The sequence below is a fragment of the Phasianus colchicus genome, chromosome 2 (assembly GCF_987193195.1).
Source record: "Phasianus colchicus chromosome 2, bPhaCol1.hap1.1, whole genome shotgun sequence".
Classification (NCBI taxonomy): Eukaryota; Metazoa; Chordata; class Aves; order Galliformes; family Phasianidae; genus Phasianus; species Phasianus colchicus.
The window spans coordinates 104,560,367-104,578,898 of record NC_143437.1 but is presented as its reverse complement, the minus strand read 5'-3'; the positions used below and the strand labels follow the sequence as shown (position 1 = coordinate 104,578,898).

Sequence of the window (18,532 nt, the reverse complement as noted above, 5' to 3'; positions counted from 1 at the left end):
AATTTGGAGCCAGCCCCAAAGTAACATGACAGTAGGACACAGCAGGTCCCTTCCAAGTTAAACTATTCTGTTCTGTTTTCCTGCCATTGTGATAACCCTCAGACTTATCTTTCAGCTTAGTTGGGTTGCAGTGACCCAGAATGTTGACATGCGTTCTGGGTGCCTTACCTCTGGATTTGCTCAAGGCCAGGCTGGATGAGGCCCTGGGCAGCCTGATCTGGTGGGTGGCAGCCATCCCATGGCAGTGGTTGGTGCTGGGGGGACTTTCAGGTCCTTTCCAATCCAAGCCATTCTATCATTCTATGTCTCTGTGATTTTTAAGGTTCCTTCCAACCCAACCATTCTATGGTTCTGTGATCTTTAAAGACCCTTCCAACCCAACCATTCTATGAAGATTCTACTATTTTCCATATAAGAAGCAATGTATCAAAACCAAAGTGCCTCTAGGCCATCTTGGCATGGCCCATGTGCTGCATGCCCTTCTTCAGCTCTGGCAAAGAATTACAGCGAGAAAATGTTTCATGTGGTGCCATGTATGAGACAGGATGAGAGATGGGAGTCAGGCAAAACTGGGAGCCTTAGAGGAGTATATGTGTCATGCTATACAGTCATGGAATCATTGAATCGTAGAATGGCTTGGGTTGGAAGGGACCCTTAAGCCCATCCAGTTTCAACACCTGCCGTGGGCTGGTTGCCACCCATCAGATCAGGTTGCCCAAAGCCCCATTTAACCTGGCATTGAGCACCTCCTCTACTCATACAAGATGTCTAATGTGCTGTTTGCACATTGGACAATGATGGCATTCAACACTGTTAGCACTGTTGTTCCCCAGGAAAGTGGTGGAGTCACCATCCCTGGAGGTGTTCCAGAACTGTGGGGATGTGGCACTGAGGGATGTGGGCAGTGGGCTGGGGCTGGACCGGCTGATCTTAGGGGTCTTTTCCAACCTGGATGATTCTTTGACTCCTTGTTTCTATGGTTCCTTGTTATGTGAACAGGGCATTGGGTTTTCAGACACTGCATGCTGTGAAGAGTTCATAGAATAGAATCATAGAATGGTTTGGGTGGGAAGAGACCTTAAAGCCCATCCAGTTCCAACGCCCTGCCATGGGCAAAGTTATGAACCATGAAATCTGTCCAGGGTCATCCAACCTGGCCTTGAGCACCTTCAGGGATGGGACGTCTCCTCCTAGCAGAGGGCTTCTTCAGCACTGGTAGTGTGCTTCTTGGTAGCACTGAGATGTGGATTTGTTGAAAGGTGCTGGGTTTCTTCACTTCCACAGGGAGGAGGAGGCAGGTTGGTGGAGCAGAACTGTGAGGATCCCAGCCTGGCTTTTCCTCCAGCTCTGCTTGCCCTGCCCTTCGGATGCTCTTTGAGGTAGCACTGCCACAGGGTAAGGTGAGGAAGAAGTCATCTGCTTAGGAGACATTCCTAATCCTCCAGCTGCCTGCATGCAAAAGCCAGTATATTCTCATGTTATATCCATAGCACTCTTAACTGGTTTTGTTACCAATTGTCTCCATCTGTTTATATTTGCAGCAGAAATTTTCTCTTGCTCAATTGAATTTGAAAACTTAGAAAATACTACTCTTAAAACATGACTTCCTTCTAATGATTTCATTTCAATTTCATTATCAGTGATACTACATTTTCTACACCTTAGTGTAGTTCTCCCCTTGCCTCTTGTTTTGTATTTCTTTAAAGTAATTTACTGTGTGGATACTGTGTGAATATTAGTTGTAATTCCTTTTTTTTTATTATTTTTAGTGTCTACTTTTTTTCAGTGCTGCCTGTATGGTTGAAGTACCTTTTCCTACACTGTTAAATAATCTCCTCACATTTGTTGTATCCCTTCTGAACTACAATTCAGCAGTTAATCCAGACTGACCTGTCCTCCATTTCTTGGAATTTTCTTATCATCTGTGAATCTTTAATTTTTGTGTGATGATGCTGTGTCTGTACTGATACCTTCTTTGTGGTGGTGCTGTTTGCTCAGTGTAGATTGAAGCTCCCTGAGCAAAATGTCAGTTTCATCATTATAGCATTTGCTATATTATTGGTAGATGGAAGCTGAATAGTAGAGAAATGTTAAAGCTGAAGTTATTTTTGATTCTGAAATTTTGAAATGAAATGGACAATTGCCTTAAGCTGTGTTTCTTTTTCCTTTGCAGAAAAAGATCATGCTAAACATGTTTTTAGACACATTGATGGCTGATCCACCTCCTCAGTGCCTTGTGTGGCTGCCTCTCATGCACAGACTTGCCCATGTTGAAAATGGTAAATGGAATATTTTGTTGAAAACCCTGTGAGCAGGGTTATATGTTGATCAAATACATTGATATGCTGTCCTTTCTCAGTGAATGTGTTCCCACTATAACTGTCCAGGTCCCAGAGCACTTAGGCTTTAGGATTCTGTTGGAGTGACACGTGTTCAGCACTTCTAGGAGGAAAATGGGTAACTGATGGAACCAACAACAATGTCAATTGGTTGTTAGTATTTAAGTTAAGTTAGTATTTAAGTTAGTATTTAAGTTCTAGCATTGTTAGTAGTAAAAGAAGAAAAAAAAAGGAGAAAAATGGCATTCTCACAATGCTCACATTTATTCTGAAGCTTTTTAAAGTAAATCTTCACTAGAATCATCATTCATTTTAACATATGCTTTCAAGTGCGAACTTCCAAAGATTTTGGTACAGTTTAAATGTCTGTCTTGAGCAGCGTTTGAGCACATGAGTCATAGAATCACAGAATGTCATGACCCATAAGGATCATCGAGTGCAACTCCATCTGGTCACTTCATTCACACACTATGAATGCTGAGTTCCTCTTACTTTCAGACCTCTTCTAAAATTCCTGTTATTACTGCTAACAGAATCTGTTTAAGGAGCAATAAGAGATGGGAAAACTGAATGTCATCTTTTGTTTCCTTCACCACACAGTAAAATCCTCTTTTCATTCTTCAACATCTCTGCCCTACCAGGTGTTACCTCTTCTTCAGCTTAGTGTGTTTATAAGCATCTCGGGGTGTAGATTTCTTCCTTTTGGGACATAGATGAAGTCCTTCTTGTCCTTGCCCAGGCAAAGCTTTAAAACTCCAGCAGCCTGTGTGTCTCTGGCAAAGTGTTCAGGATTGATTCCATTCTCCACTTCCTGATGTCTGTGAAGTGGTTCAGTATTGCTGTGATTTTGATACGCTCTTTTGTGGTGTTTGTTCTGTTGTCTTGTCTTGAGCCTCTTGCAAAGCATATCTGGTTGTGTTTTTAATCTGCCTTTGTACAGCACTGAATAAGAGCAGAGCTGCAATGCTCAGTGGGCTTTTTCTTCTTTATTGCAACAGAAGAGATGGTTAATTTCCCAATTGCTCTGAATGTTTACAAACGTTTTCTGACAATTGTGTGTACAATTGAAAAGAAAAAAAGTTATTTATCAAAGACTTTTGGGGGGGAGAGTAATGTCATGGAAACAGATCTGAAAGGGTAAACTTCTGAAAGAGCTGAGAAGGTTGATTTAGTTGAAGTGTTAGGCAGACTCTGGTACTGGCAGTCTCTTTGGCACCCTTATGTAACAGGTTGAAATGGCAGCAGCTACTGTTTGCTCTTTTTTCTTTATCCTCTTATCTTTATAAGCTTTTACTTCAAGTAAAGCACACAGACTGGAATAAATACAGTAAGGGAACAAGCAGTAAAAAGTTAATATGAATTATAGGTCAGGGTAGAATTTCACAGAGCTCAGGCAAGGGTAAAATGTTGAAAAATAATGGAATAGTTCAGTTGGAAGGGACTTTCACAGACCATCTGGTCCAACTACAAGGGAAATGGTGGAAAGATCTGGAGATAATGCAGTAGTCTGAGCTCAAGTCTGAGCTTTTTTCTTGAAAGTACCTAGAAGAATTACTAAATAGCCAAAACAGTGATGTCCTGAACAATGCCCTTTGCCATCAGGTTCAAGGAGGTGGTCAGCGCCTTCTGTCATTGGGTTGGAAGAGGTGATCAATGCTCCTTGCCATCAGGTTGGAGGTTGTCCAGGCTGTGGAGTCTCCATCCTTGGAGATACTCAAAACCCAAACTGGCAGTGATGCAGCAGCAAGCTTCCAGCTGGCCCTTGTTGAGCAGATGTCCTGAGGTTCCATCCAGTCTCAGCTGCTCCATGATTCTGTGATTCTATATATGTATACAAAAGAAATTCCATTAAATCATTCCCTGAAGTTGTTCATTTAGGAAGTAGCCTTCTCATCTTTTGGTTCCAGACATTAAATGATGTTTCCCTGATAGAATGGTCTCAGTCCTTAAAGATCCATCCTTAATTTTGTGTCTTTCCTGCTGCCATCTTGGTCATGTCACCTGACATTACCTGATCAGTGGTAGTCTTGTTCTGCAGTCTTTTGTTCCTTTCCAGTTTTCTCTGGATTGTGCCTTGTCAGTGCTTTTGTTACCTGATCTTTCCTTCCAAGCAGATGCTTGTCTCCTTCACAGTTTGTCAACATTTTCATTAATTACTGAGACAATCATTAAAAAGTTACTGCAGAGGCATCTGAACACCTTGGCTGACAACCTGAAGAAAAAATGCTCCTATTTCTGTGTCTGTCTTTTCAGCTCTCATTCAAGCAAAAGGCAATTAGGCTGTGAAGTAAGTTTGTTCTATTGGAGAAATAGGTTTTTTCCTTACCTTTGTATCTTGTCTTCTTTCTTAACACATCAGATAAACGTCTTTGGTTGGTAGTATTGCTCTGTACAAATGGGCCAGCACCTTATTTGAAAAAGCCATCGGTTCAGTTTGACTGCCAGTGTGCAGCATTGTTTTTGTGTAGGCATTCTAATCCTTTTAGTTTTGTTCCTGGAGAAATGCAAATGGACGGGATCTTCAGGCTGTGTTGTCTTTCTTCTGTAAAAAGGAGAATACAGAAAAGAGTATCCAACTCTTGAATTTGGCCTTTGCGCTGTCTTAAGCACTCATTATCATTGCTAGAAATACTTTGCTAGCTCATTTGCTCTCTAGGGTAGGAATGTACAATGATTCAGAAAAACAAATGTATGAGTGGGTAGGGACAATGCAGTTTGTGTTTAGGAGTTCCCAGTTAAAGCATAATCCATTGCATTTTTTCATAGTGTCAGGTCATTCTTTGGTTGGTTTTGGCTGCCTTGTGTGCCAAATCAATCGTTAGCTTTCCCAGAAGCTCGGAATCACTGCAGTAATTTCTGAAAGGGATTGAGAATCGCTACTTGTTATTTTCCTGAAGTGACCCAATTCATGTTTAGCAACTGCTAAGCAGCCTTGCCTGTAGTAAATCGTCTTATTCCAAACAAGAAAGGATAGAAATTGACAGTGGAATCCATTTTCAGCTTTCCTTTGGAAATAAACAGATAAAAATAATAAAAAACTAGAAAATCCAGAAAACTGCAGTGCTTATGCCATTTTTATTCTTTTTTTTTTCCTCCACATATTTTGAAAGGAAGAAGGTGATTTCCTGGGAAAATATGCCAGATGTGGCCTGTGCTTCCCCAGGCTCCTGGGAATTCTCATTTCCATTAACAAAATGGAAGCTCCATAAGCTCACAGATGTCCCACAAAACCCCTCAGAAATATCCTAACAGTGGCAAAGGAGTTCCAGTGGCAACTCCATGCTTTCATTTTGGTCTGATCCTTCTCTGAGAGGCATGATGTCACTTAACACGTACCAATGATGAACATACGGAAGCACATTTCAAAAAGATGTAATATTCCAGGAGGTTTAAAACCCATGATTTCTTTCCTGGATAAAAATTCTGTAATACTTTTCAGTCTTTCCTCTTGCTGGTCCCCAAGCTTTCCTGTGGAATGTAGATTTCTGCAAAAGGCCATCCTTCATAGCCTGCTGCATGGCATGTGCCAGACTGACGCATTCCATCTGAAGGTGCTGAGGAGCCCATCTGATCTGCAGGGTCAGATGGAAAGCAGATCCCAAGGGAAGGCTTTATTTAAAGGTTTGGCAAAGCGTGAGAATTTTTATCATTTCTCTCTTAGTTCACACTCAGACTTTAATTTCACAGGTTTTTCCCAGCTAGTTTTTATAAAACTCAAGAGAGGAAGAAGACAAACCAACCAAGTGAACCCCAACCAAACAATACCCTCCCTCCTGCCCCTAGATTTTGCCAGTGACTTGTCTCCTCTTCACAAGTCTTTCCTCCTCTTCCATCTATACTACTCAGATATGTCTGTGCATGCCTGGTAACTTGTCAGAACTTATCTTGGAAGGTGATTTGCATTCTGTTTTGATGCTTTGATTCTGTTTTGATTTGATATATCTAATATATCATGGGAATTCATCATTATAGTTGCCAGAAATTACGTTTTTAATACTTAGTAGTACTTTCTACAGGAAAACTGAGTTCCAGCAGAAGAATGCAGAACTAATTTGGGTGTATTCACAACTTAATTGAGTCAGGAGGTCAGGTTCCTTGTTTAATCAATAGAAAAGTTTGGGTTCCTGCGTTGAACTGCCACTTGAACAGACCTCTCTCCATTGGGCTGGGCTGAGGATGTTGGGCTGGAAGACTTCAAATCTTCTCTTTCCACTCATTAGAATAATTTCCATGGAAAAATAAAAAACTCTAGAGTTGGAACCTGGAGCTTGTCATATACATTATACACTGGTCATGATTTTTGTGCTAATTTTGCATGAGTTCGGAGCACTAGGATTTTTGTGGTTAATTAAGCAGATGATTACATTTTTATCTCATAGCTAACATCATCATTGGTAGGTCTTTTGCCTTGGAGAACTAGAATTTAGATGTTCTGGATGTGCACATCAGAATTCCTGGCCTGGGTCCACCAGGACAAAGCACAGTCATGTAGCAGTATGTCAGCTTACAGATGTAGCTATTAGTACCAGATGAAAAAGAGTAGTATAAAGACAGATGTTTAAATAAAGGTTTGTATTTATAGTCATGGCAAGTTCTTCAAAGCATTTCTCTTCCAACACTAATTCTGTCTTAGCCAGAGTTTTTGAACAATGTGTTTTTCCAGGTCTTCCCTACAACACTCTTATACAAAAATATTACTCCATCTGCATCCTGCTTTAGCTTTCTACTTTCATTATCTCCTCTTTGATTTCTTTTCTTGTATTTTAAAGTTCTCATATTTTCATTTTCCTTTAGCTGCTAGTTTTCTTTTCACATCTTTGTCGATTACTCCTACGCACTTTTATAAAAGTTCTTTTCTCCTACTTATTTCTGTCTGTGTTTTGTTCTTGATATCCTTCCCGTGGAAATACTCTGTCATCTCTACGTAGACAACTTTGCTATGCTTCTCAGTTCCAGACCAGTCTCTAGTCTGCATATATCTTACCTGTCTCATGTATCTTTACATTTACAGTAATTTGAAATAATATATCTGAAATGCAGATCCACAATTACTCTAAAACTTTTCCTCATTATTTCATTTTAAGTCATCTAATGTGTATATTACTACTGTATTTTGGAAGCCTTTATCATATGTCCCAGTGGGAAATGCATTGTTCAGACAGAGCAGTGGTTTTGGCCTTAGCAGTGAAAGCGTAAGATTAAAGGTGGATGCACAGAAGGAGGGCAGCAAATGGAGATCTCAAGGCAGGGATTTGGGGGTTACAGCTCAAAGATTGATGGTGGAGTAATATTTCCCATATGAGTGGGAAACAGTAATGAGGGATTTTGACAGAAATGGCTCCTTGGTTATGAGGCAGAGGGACTTATGTCCTCTTCTGCAGGAGTTAGAGAAGAAAATATGGACAAATTTGTGTGTCCTGAAAACCTAATCCAATATATTCCAACCATTGTGATTGGAAAAGACCAAAGATAACCAACCCCAACCCAAACTCATCCCACCATGTCCACTAACCATGACCCTCAGTGCCACATCCCCACAGTTCTGGAACACCTCCAGGTTTGGTGTCCACCACCTCCCTGGGCAGCTGTGCCACTGCATCACCACTCTTACATATATTTTGATATTGGAGAGTCAGAAATTTTCATTTCATACCACTGAAATGCAGGGAAAAAAAAATAGAAGCATCTCAGGTAAATCATGAGATGGCACAAGATCATTGAATAAATTACAGTTTTGTAGAAGGGAACAAAAGAGAACAAATGAGCATCTTTGAGACAGAGGAGGAAAGAAAAGGAAGAGGAAAATGGTCGCATCGCATTTTCACTTGGAAGAATTTAATATGTCCAGATCATAGAAGAAATGTGAATGAAAAGAGAGTTTTGAATACTGACTGGAAGATTGCTGATGACAGTTTTGTACACTGATGGCCAAACTCTCAGTCTGCTGCTGAGAGTTAATTAGAGGAGAAGAATTTTGGAGGCTGGCAGAGTTAGAAGAAGAGGACACAGCTGGGAGTGGGAGAGGTGAGTTTTGTGATGTTTCAAAGGGTCTGCTGGCAAGAATCACAGTATCCTTTAGGTTGGAAAAGACATCTGAGATCATCAGGTCCAGTGGAAAAAGGAAAGAGCGGGTTGTCTGTCAAAAAGGACCCAGGAGGAATCTTGAATTTGGAGCACTGACAACCAGGAAAGGAATGACTGAAGTCTTGGAAGCAGTGAAAAGTAGTAAGAAGCTTAAAACTCCCACTCCCATTTGTGACTGGAAACATTGAGTAAAGGAATACCTTCCTAAGAGGAAGTATCAATAGCAAGAACTTGTTCAGATCACCGAGGCAGGGAAAATAAAGCAATGACACCAGTGAATGTTTCAGAGGCAGAATGGAGAGGAAGAATAAGATGGAATGAGGTCCTTGTGGTTCAAGCATGACGTGGAGTCAGATGTGAGAGTGGTGTTAGAAACATCATCAGCAGACCTCCTCATGGCAACCTCAGTCTTGAATGGATTCGTGTGGATAGAAACATGGAAGGCAGTCTGAACAGGAGAGAGCTAAAGTCTTCAATACCATATTTTATTGGCACATTGACACATTCCCAAAAGTTGGAAAAAAAGCATCTGCATCTGATTGTGCTGTAGCACCTGGCAGTAACCAGGTAAGGAAGACCTCATGATCTCTGATAAAGACTGTTTCAGTCTTTTTCCTCCTCCTCCTCCTCCTCCTCCTCATCAGAACCCTGTCACCACTGTTACTTTTCTGGTGTTTATTTCATCAGAATGCTGTTACTGCTTTCCTTAAGTCATCAGCTTCAAGTTTTTGATTCTTTGGTTCATGTTAAGGCAGTGGCCCCATGTTTGATCCCTGAAGGAGACAGAAACTCTCCATGGACAGAAAGGTTCTTGGAGATGGATACCAAAAAGCTGTCAGAGTCCATGACATCATCTATTTCCCTTTCCAAAGGCAAACTTTACATACATTCAAAGTTCTCAAGAGATCTGCCCTGCTGCTGCATAAAATGTTCAGTCCAAAGGTTTCAGCATCGGTGTGGATGAGAAGCTGGGCTGAGATCAGTGTTAAATATTCTTAGGGTGAGAAAGTTTTTCCTAGTATTCTAGCATGGATTTTTCTTACTGCAGTTTAAATCCTCAGGTCCCTGGGTTTTGGCTGCTGGCTGTGCAGAATGCATTGGTATTTTTGTAAGTACCTCTTGCATGTTTGGTGCCTTCTCACAGTCACTTCTTAGCTAAGCTGTCTCCTAAACCTTGTTCGTTGAAATGTGATGCCCCAAGTTGGGCATTTTGTCAGTTTTTTCAATATTTTTATGAAAACACTGAGCAATACCTGACCTGGAATAAAGCCCTTTGGAGCCCTGCTCATTAGATTGCTCTGTTTTGATAATTTTCTGGTCTTTTCCAATGAAATTCACATCACAGTTACAGTCCTTTCATCTACTGGATATTTCCCTCTATTAGGCAAGTACCACAGCGTGCCAGTTTTGGAAGAATTACTGAAGTAAAATGGGAAATTGGTGACATTTAATGCCCTTGTTCTATTTTCAAGGTCAATTAGCCTGGCATGGAAAGACACAAAGTTGAGTTGGGAAATGTTGTTCATGGCTCGCGTTCTTCAGGTGCTTAAATTGCTTTAGTATTTGTTCAACTACTTTACAAGTCAAAATAACATGGGAAGGCTGTGGTTACGTATGTATAATTTCATCTTTTCTTAAGGATCATAAATAATCACAAATTTTGTGATATCTCTTTTAAATTGCATGCTAATTTTCTCTCATTCTTTCATTTCTGTCTTTGTCTTGGGATACTACATTATTCTTTTGACTGCTGTTGGTGATTTGTTCCTGTTTTTACTTCTATAGGCTTCTTTTTGAATTTGAAGTTATTGAGCTCATCATTTTAGTCAAGTTGTTTTTTTTTACAACAGTCTGCTCCTTCCTCTGCCCAGAGATATTTATACTTGTTTCTTTAGCATTGTTTCTTCAAGGAACTGACAATTCTCTGAACTCACTTTTCCTGCTGTGTCTTCTTGTAGTATGCTTGCTAATTCTCATATGAATTTACTGAAGTCACTGAGATCATGTTCTCCACTCCCTAAGATTTAGAAAACTACTGTTGCTGTGTTAACCTAAGGTTGCTTGTCATCTTTTTTTTTATTTTTTTCCAACCAGTTCTTTTCTTATATTTGAAATAAATGTAGAACTTCATTCCACATTTCATTGCTTTCTCTACCTTTTGAATAAAGATATGGTCAGAAATTCCTCTACAGGAGCTTCCATTTCCAAGGGGCATTTGAATCATTGAAGCTGACTGTCTTCTACACATCATTTTCTTTGCGTGGTGTTTCTGTGTAGCAGTAAGAGCATCGTCCACCTGATTCTTGGCTTATGATATTGCTGTCCAGGTTAATGCTCAAGTGGTCTTCCCTGTAGTTGTTACCCTGATGTTTTCAATAACTTTGGCTAACCTAACCTCAATTTGGGTAGCATTTTTGCACTGTCCAACTGGGCAAACCCCTGGTCTATGGAAGTGTCGTCTAACAAGGTGCTTTAGAGCAGAAATACAGTGCTCTGAATTTGAGTGAGAAGCTCTTGGCTGACTCAGGTCCCTTAGGCAGAAGTCAACCTTTGTGAACCTTTTTTAGAGGTCTTTTTCAATATTCATGATTCTGTCATTCTATCTAGGGACATGATGGGAATAGGTTGGGGTTGGACTTGATGACCTTTGTCTTTTCCAACTTTAATGATTCTATGATTATATGAATACGACGCTATTGCTTTCCCTGTCCACTTGAGTTCTCTCTGTTGAATTTACATTGAGCTTTCTGGTTCTGAGGAAATCCAGAGAGGGAAAAAGCTGAAGAAGAAATTGGTTGGATGGTGCTGATATGTTATCAACTCAGATATGTAGTTATTCTTCCAATGTAATCTCTTCTGGGCTCAGAAGCCATAGTGTGGCCGGAGTAATAATTTCTTTTAGTGATTGAGAACCTGGGTTGTGGTTTGTTTGTTTTTTTTTTTTTTTGGAAGCTTTCATGAAATGTAATGATTGTAGTTTTCTTAAGGTTTGCTTATTACTTTTCATTTTTTCTGTTTCCCTCCGCATCTTCACCAAGTCTTCCATCCTGTGGAGTGTTCCTATTGCCGGTGTGAGAGCATGATGGGGTTCCGGTACCGGTGCCAACAGTGCCACAACTACCAGCTCTGCCAAAACTGCTTTTGGCGTGGCCATGCCAGTGGGCCTCACAGCAACCAGCACCAGATGAAGGAGCATTCCTCTTGGGTAACTTACCTTTCTTTGTCTTGTAAACACAGCCTCTTCTGTACTGATTTATTCTGAAAGCTAAAGTTGTTTTTAGAACAGAACTGCACAGTAGGGCTGTTAAAGGTTTTCAAATAGTCAAAGTGTGTAAATAGGTAAATCGCATTATTTTTATTATAAATAACGTTATTACTTTATCAACTGTTGTCATTCTGTTCACCAGTGTTTAAAGCACACAATACAGTCCTTGTCAAAGCCCTGACACATTATTTTCTTCCCCTCTTCACCACAGTTCTACTTTTTACATATATTATTATTACTACTATTACTTCCCTTCTATTCTAGCTTAACAAGTCTTAGAGTTTGCGATTCCTTTCCTCCTCAGAAAGAAAAACCAATCTAAGGAAGGACCTGTATCCAAGTGGCATCTTTAAACACAGTATTTCTTTAAAAGAAAATGGCTATATGATAATCACATCTAAAGTAATAATAGACAATTATAGATATAAAAACTGATTTTCTGGCAAAAAAATTAAGTCTTAATTTTTTACTTTTTCAAAGAGAAGATCAGATGATGATTGGATTATAATTAGCAATTATCTCCACGAGGAAGAATCATTATGGTATGACTGTTTAATTTAGAAAGCTGGGGCTTAGTACCAGGCAGCAGTTAAACTATCATCTAAAAAAGTCTTTGATACTTAAAGGCAATTTGCTCAGAAATCTGTGGAAGAAAAGGAATTTTAGCAGCAGAAAATGTTGTTTTATTGTTCAGAAACAAGAGTTAGCTTGTCTTAGTAAGAAATTGCAGCAGCAGCTGAAATGGAAGAAACATTTTTAAAAGATGTTCTTGTGTACGTATGCTGTGTTTGTAGGAGGATTAGGTAGGACAAATATAAAGATGTGGGGGGGCATGAGCTGAAGGAATAAAAGGTAGGAGGAGTTTTGTATAGTTGGAATCCAAATCAAAGCAAGTTTCAATCAAGAGACTAAAGATTACTTACAGGTGAAGCAAAGGCAGAAGGTAAAAATCAAGGACAAAATGGGGAAATTCAGGGGATTTCAGTAAACAGTGAGGCAATCATAAGAAGCATTTACGTTCCTGTAATCTAAAACAACATTTCTTGTTCTGTCTCTAGAAACATATTTCTGAACCTTTTACTATGGCTTTTTTTCTTTTTTGACTGCTTGGTTCTTAAGCAACAAAGCATTCTGAGTGTACTAAAAAGTTCAGTGATGCATAAAATACCACTACAGACTTAGTAGCGCCCTGTAAAATGAGTATGGAAGGGGGGTCTTTTAAAGGAGGAGCAATATCTTCCCTTATTTTCTATCTACCCATCTATTTATCTATCTGTGCTGGTGGCCACAAGCCTGCACACAGTAGTGTAGGTGGGGTTTCATGAGGGCAGAGAAGAGGGGCACAGTCCCCTCCCTGCCCCATTCCCACGCCTCTGTGGATGCAGCCAGGGCTGCTGTTGGCATTCCAGGCTGCAAATGCACACTGCTGGCTCGTATCCAGTTTTTCATCCACCAGGACCCCCAAGTCCTTCTCCACAGGGCTGCTCTAAGTGTGCTCTCCCAGTCTGTACTCAAATCTAGGATTGACCTGGCCCAAGTGCAACATCCTGCACTTGGCCTTGTTAGACCTCATCAGGTTCACATGTGCCCCCTTTTTGAGCCTGTCCAGGTCCCTCTGAATAGCATCTCCCCTTTCTCTTGCGTCAACTGCACCACTCAGCTTGGTGCCATCAACAAACTCACCTAAAGTACAATTGATCCCACTGTCCTTGACACTGAGAAAGCCGTTGAAGTGCACCAGACCCAAGATGAACAACCGCTCGGGGACTCAACTCATCACTGTCTCCATCTGGACATAGAGCTGTTAACTACAACCCTCTGGCTGTGACCTTCCAACCAATTCTTTATCCACCAAATAATCCAGCCTTTGAACACACGTCCCTCCAATGTAGAGATAGGATGTGGTGGGGGACCATGTCCAAGGCTTCACACAAGTCCAGGCAGGCAACGACAGTTGTCCTTCCTTTGTCCACCAGTGCCATCACTCCATCACAGAAAGCCACCAGGTGGGTCAGGGACAATCTGCCCTTGGTGAAACTGTGCTGCCTGTCTCTGATCACCTCTTCATCCCACGTGTGCTTAACATCTCTTTCAGGAGGATCTGCTCCATGATCTTCTATAGACAATAGTGCCTTGTTAGCTGTAAACACCCTTCAATGAGTGACTTTGGAAGACTTATCAATAAACCCAGCAAATGTTCTGTGTCAATAGGGATAAAATCTTGACTTCCATTGGGAAGCCATTACAGTAAGCACTAATCAAATGGAGAATAACAGGCAGACCCTGTTATCTACAAGGTTATGGTTTAGCAATACTGTAAGTAGTTGTTAATAAGATTTTGTTTGCCAAATTGCTTCTCCTATATTTCTAGTTCGTTTAATTTTCCACTTAGACTGCCTTAAAGTAATACAACATCTGGAGCTTGTTCCATTCTGTCCTCAGGGGCTGAGGGGACACAGTAGTAACTGAGGGCACACCACAGTGCAGGGCTTGTGAGGCCAACAGGGGAGAAGACAAAACCTCGCTTCAGAATCTCCACCTTCAGACTTGTGACACTGAGGAATATGATTTTGCTGCTTCCTGCTGCCGGGGCTGCACAAAGCCTGAGGCCAGCCAGTGCTGTGCCTGCAGAAAGAAGGGTTTGATAATATTTACCTGCTCTGCTCAGTCCTTGAACTGAAAAAAAAAAGTTCAAATAATCTAAAAAGTAATGTTGTAAGTGGTGTTAGAGAAACAATTCTGGAGCTGATAGATGGTTTATCCTTAGTTCAGTTGTCCACCTCAGATGGGGAACTCCAGAGGTGTTCAGAGGGCAGGAAACCCAGAACTGTACATCTTAAGTAATCACTCTGAAAAGAAGGGGACCGCTGGGATGTTCAGCAACCAGACACTGAAATGTAACTGTTGAAAAGCCTCCCTGGTTCCTTAAACCACAGATATCCAACCTTTTGGCTTGCTTGGGGCCGCATTGAGTGAAGAGGAATTGCCTTGGGCCCCAAGGAAATGGGCGATGGCTGAAAGTATTTGAAACTAAAGGCACACGGACTGTGTTTCCATCTAATCCTGAAGAGCATGAATTGGACTGTAGGATGTGTGAAACCTGGAGGCTACTGGGGGATACCACGGTGGCATGTCCAAGTACCCAGCTGAGTGAGATCCCAGTGTGATGGAAACTTGCAAATAGTTCATGAAACATAGTTTGCTCCCAGCTATTTACAAATATAGATTGAAGTCAGGAAGGAACAGCTGAGGAAGACGATGGTAAAACTTTGGTGGTGCTAGAGATGGGCAAGTGGACAGTGTTACTGGGGGAGTTTGTGGTGGTGTGAGTGGTGGAGGAGAGGATCGTGGGACTGCAGGGCTTCTGTTTGCTTTTCTAGGAGGTAGGGAGTGCAAGGCTGGGTATTAGGAAGAACTTGTTCCCTGAAAGAGACATGGTGATCCATTGGCACAGCTGCTCAGGGAGGTGGTGGGGTCACCAACCCTGGGGGTGTTCCAGAACCGTGGGGATGTGGCACTGAGGGACGTGGGCAGTGGGCATGGTGGGGTGGGCTGGGGTTGGACTTGGGGATCTTAGAGGTCTTTTTCAACCTTAATGATTCTGTGATTCAAAGATGCTTAATGAAGATGTCAAACAGACAGAAAAGTAGAACTCAGCTCATTGGGAAAAAAAGAAAATGCTATTTCTCAGAGAAACCAGCTATCCCTACCAGGTACACTTGCCAATGAAGCACTTCTTCAGCACGCTCTGCCTTTTTCACTCTCAGCCACACTGAGAATCATTATCCAAAAGTTGGAATCGATGGAAATTATCTCTCCTCTATCATTTTCACAAAGTGAAGCTGCTCTATTTCTGCATTCTAGGCAGCACCGCGTTTGCTCGACAATATAAATGGTGGTGTAGCACGACAGGATGTAGTGTTTGTTACCACAGTGGAAAAACACTTTTAAAATAGGCTAAAGTGCTGCAGAGAGGTCACAGAAAAGGCACTGTGAGATAGATGGTCTGTGCAGAAACCAGAAGATGAACACGATAAAGGGTAAGGAAAGAAATACACCGAGACTAGAAGCAGAGAACATTTAGAGATAAATGTATGAGGGACTTTTCAATATGTAGGGTGAATTAAGGAAACCCAGAATTTTTTACAATCATTGCACGTGATAGCAGAATGAAAGATGATCGTTTGAATTTTACTGTGGGTTTGGTAGGAAATAGCATAAAGCGTGAATTGTGATTTTTCATTAGTTTTCAAAATAATTAAAGGCAGATGCTCCTCTGTAGAACCCTCTGTGGTGAGAGTGCTGTGCACTTCAACCATAAGAATGTTTACGTCCAGCCAAGGAGTTTTGCATTAGTGCTTGGATGGGGCTGAGATCTGCCTGCAAAGCCCAAAGCTATGCATTGAAGAGGTAAGTGGCCCTTTTCAGCTGTGTCTGAAGCCACTTTGTCCACCAGGGGAATCCTCACCCACCTGTACTAACAGGAAGAAATTACCATAAGAAATTTCAGTGGGTGTGGGGGTGATGGTTGGGCTTGTTGATCTTGGAGGTCTTTTCCAACCTTAGTGATTCTGTGTTCCTGTGGTTTTGTTTCCAAACCAACATTCATCACGAGTTCCAAGAGGCAGCCTCCAGTCATACCTTTCACAGTTCTCGCTTAGCTGTGACTTGAATTGTAAGAGAATGGGAGAAGGTAATAAAAGTTCAGTTAAGAACGAGAAGTCCTAATGTATTCTTAGAGGCATCCAACTCATATTTCTTTTCTAATTTGAAAGGAATTTTTATCTTCCATTATTTTCCAATTTAGTTGAGTGCTTTACTTAAAATGCGTTGTGATCTGCTACAAACCACGTAAACTCAGAGGGAGCTACATTCTCATGCACAGATTCCCTACTTTAACAGTCTTCATTGCCTGTTGTATTTTGCTAAAGCCAAGAGGCCCAGAGATGAAGAAGCTCACTGGTTGGTAATTATTAACTGTGTAATCCATTGTTAGTAATTGTCATTAATTGCCAGGTACTCATTCATATTAACTAGTAAGTGTGTACCCCTGTTCTGGGTGGCCTTGCCTTCTCTTTAAATCAATGTTAAGTTGAATTGTAATTTCAGGTTGGATATTAGGAACACTTTCTGCTCTGAAAGAGCAGTGATGCAGTGGCACAGCTGCCCAGGGAGGTGGTGGGGTCACCAAACCTGGAGCTGTTCCAGAGCTGTGGGGATGTGGCACTGAGGGACATGGGCAGTGGAGATGGTGGGCTGGGTTAACAGTTGTTCTTGATCTTACATGTCTTTTCCAGCTTTATTGATTCTAAGATTAAAAGTGCATTCAGAATTGAACCAAATTTCCCACTGGAGCATCTTACAGAAATAGGAACTGAGAGGGACTAGCAATCAGCCACAAGGTTGCAGCATCTGTGTGGGGACTTTGATCAGAAACACAGCACTTGTGGGTTACTTCTGAAAAAATAATTTTTTGGCCTCCAAATCGCAAACTTGAGCTCAGTGGAGTGGAGTTAAGATAGGTGATGGACCTCCTCCTGCATCAGTTCTTTATTTCCTCCCTTGCCTTTCCCCACAATACAACACCTGTGTCCAGAAGGTGTCAGAGCGGGTGGGAAATCCCTGCACTGGTTCTCAGTTCTGACACAAACACCAAGCAGTATATTTCTTGAAGTTACATATTTTTGTTAAACTACTTTCATTTTTCAGTATTATAACACTAAAAAAAGAAAAAAAAAAAAAGCAACTAACAAACCACCAGCCCAAAAAAAAAAAAAAGCCAACAAAACCCAACTTGCTCATCTGTGCAGTTTCTGTACTAATAGATGACCTTTAGAGTTCCTTCCAACTCAACGATTGTATGATTCTGCAATTCCTTCGTGTGATGTAGCAGAAATGAATATTTCTGAAAACTCTTTTTTTGATGTTCCTGTTATCTGATTGCACACATTACCCTGCTCTTTCTAACAGTGGTCTCATTTTGGTCACTCTTTTCCAAACCAGAAATCGCCTGCGAAGAAGCTGAGCCATGCAATCAGTAAATCACTTGGCTGTGTACCAAGCAGAGAACCACCTCGTCCCGTGTTTCCTGAGCAGCCAGAGAAGCCACTTGATCTTGCACATATAGTGTGAGTATCTGTTGTTGTAATCGAGCTTCCACTTAATTAGCAATAATCACGATATGAATCTAAGGCTGTGTGGTTGTATGGGACTTTGGAAAGAGGCCTTGGGTTGAAATTATAAAGTCAAACTGACAGAATGATGTTGGTAGGATATCATTGAACTGGTGTTAGTTTGAACCCACCTGAAATCAGTCTGCCTTCCTGATTTGGGAGAGGCAGAGTAAAGGGAGCACATTCTGGCACATTCTATTTTTAATAAACTGAGCACCTACATAGTTCTATTTTAACAGCTGTTTAGAAGGGTGGGTAGTGATAGGACAAGGGGGAATGGTTTTAAACTGAGACAGGGGAGGTGTAGGTTAGATCTTAGGAGGAAGTTTTTCAGCCAGAGGGTGGTGAGGCACTGGAACAGGTTGCCCAAGGAGGCTGTGGATGCCCCATCCCTGCAGGCATTCAAGGCCAGGCTGGATGTGGCTCTGGGCAGCCTGGTCTGCTGGTTGGTGATCCTGCACATAGCAGGGGGTTGGAACATGATGGTCATTGTGGTGCTTTTCAACCCAGCCCATTCTATGATTCTATGATTTTAATATCTGTAGGACTTTGGGAAAAGTCTCAGTCTTCTCACGTGGATAAATTTAAGCACATGGTACAGGGAAGAGGGAGGAAGAAGGAGCAAAGAGATACAAATTATATAAAATGGAGGACTCCTGTGTTCGGGAGTA

At 41.3% G+C, this 18,532-nt stretch overlaps 1 protein-coding gene across 6 annotated transcripts in view; it reads left to right on the top strand.

Annotated features, from left to right (window-relative positions):
• Positions 1–18,532, top strand: part of DTNB (dystrobrevin beta) — a 140,361-nt gene that overhangs the window by 33,954 nt on the left and 87,875 nt on the right. For all 6 annotated transcript variants that reach the window (XR_016464559.1, XR_016464558.1, XM_090136489.1 and 3 more), the window contains exons 8-10: positions 2,174–2,279; positions 11,462–11,628; positions 17,692–17,816. Coding sequence is in view for 4 of the 6 variants with exons in the window: in XM_090136489.1 (XP_089992615.1) it covers positions 2,174–2,279; positions 11,462–11,628; positions 17,692–17,816 (398 nt within the window). In the remaining 2 variants the exon portion in view is untranslated. The remainder of the gene's footprint in view (positions 1–2,173; positions 2,280–11,461; positions 11,629–17,691; positions 17,817–18,532) is intronic.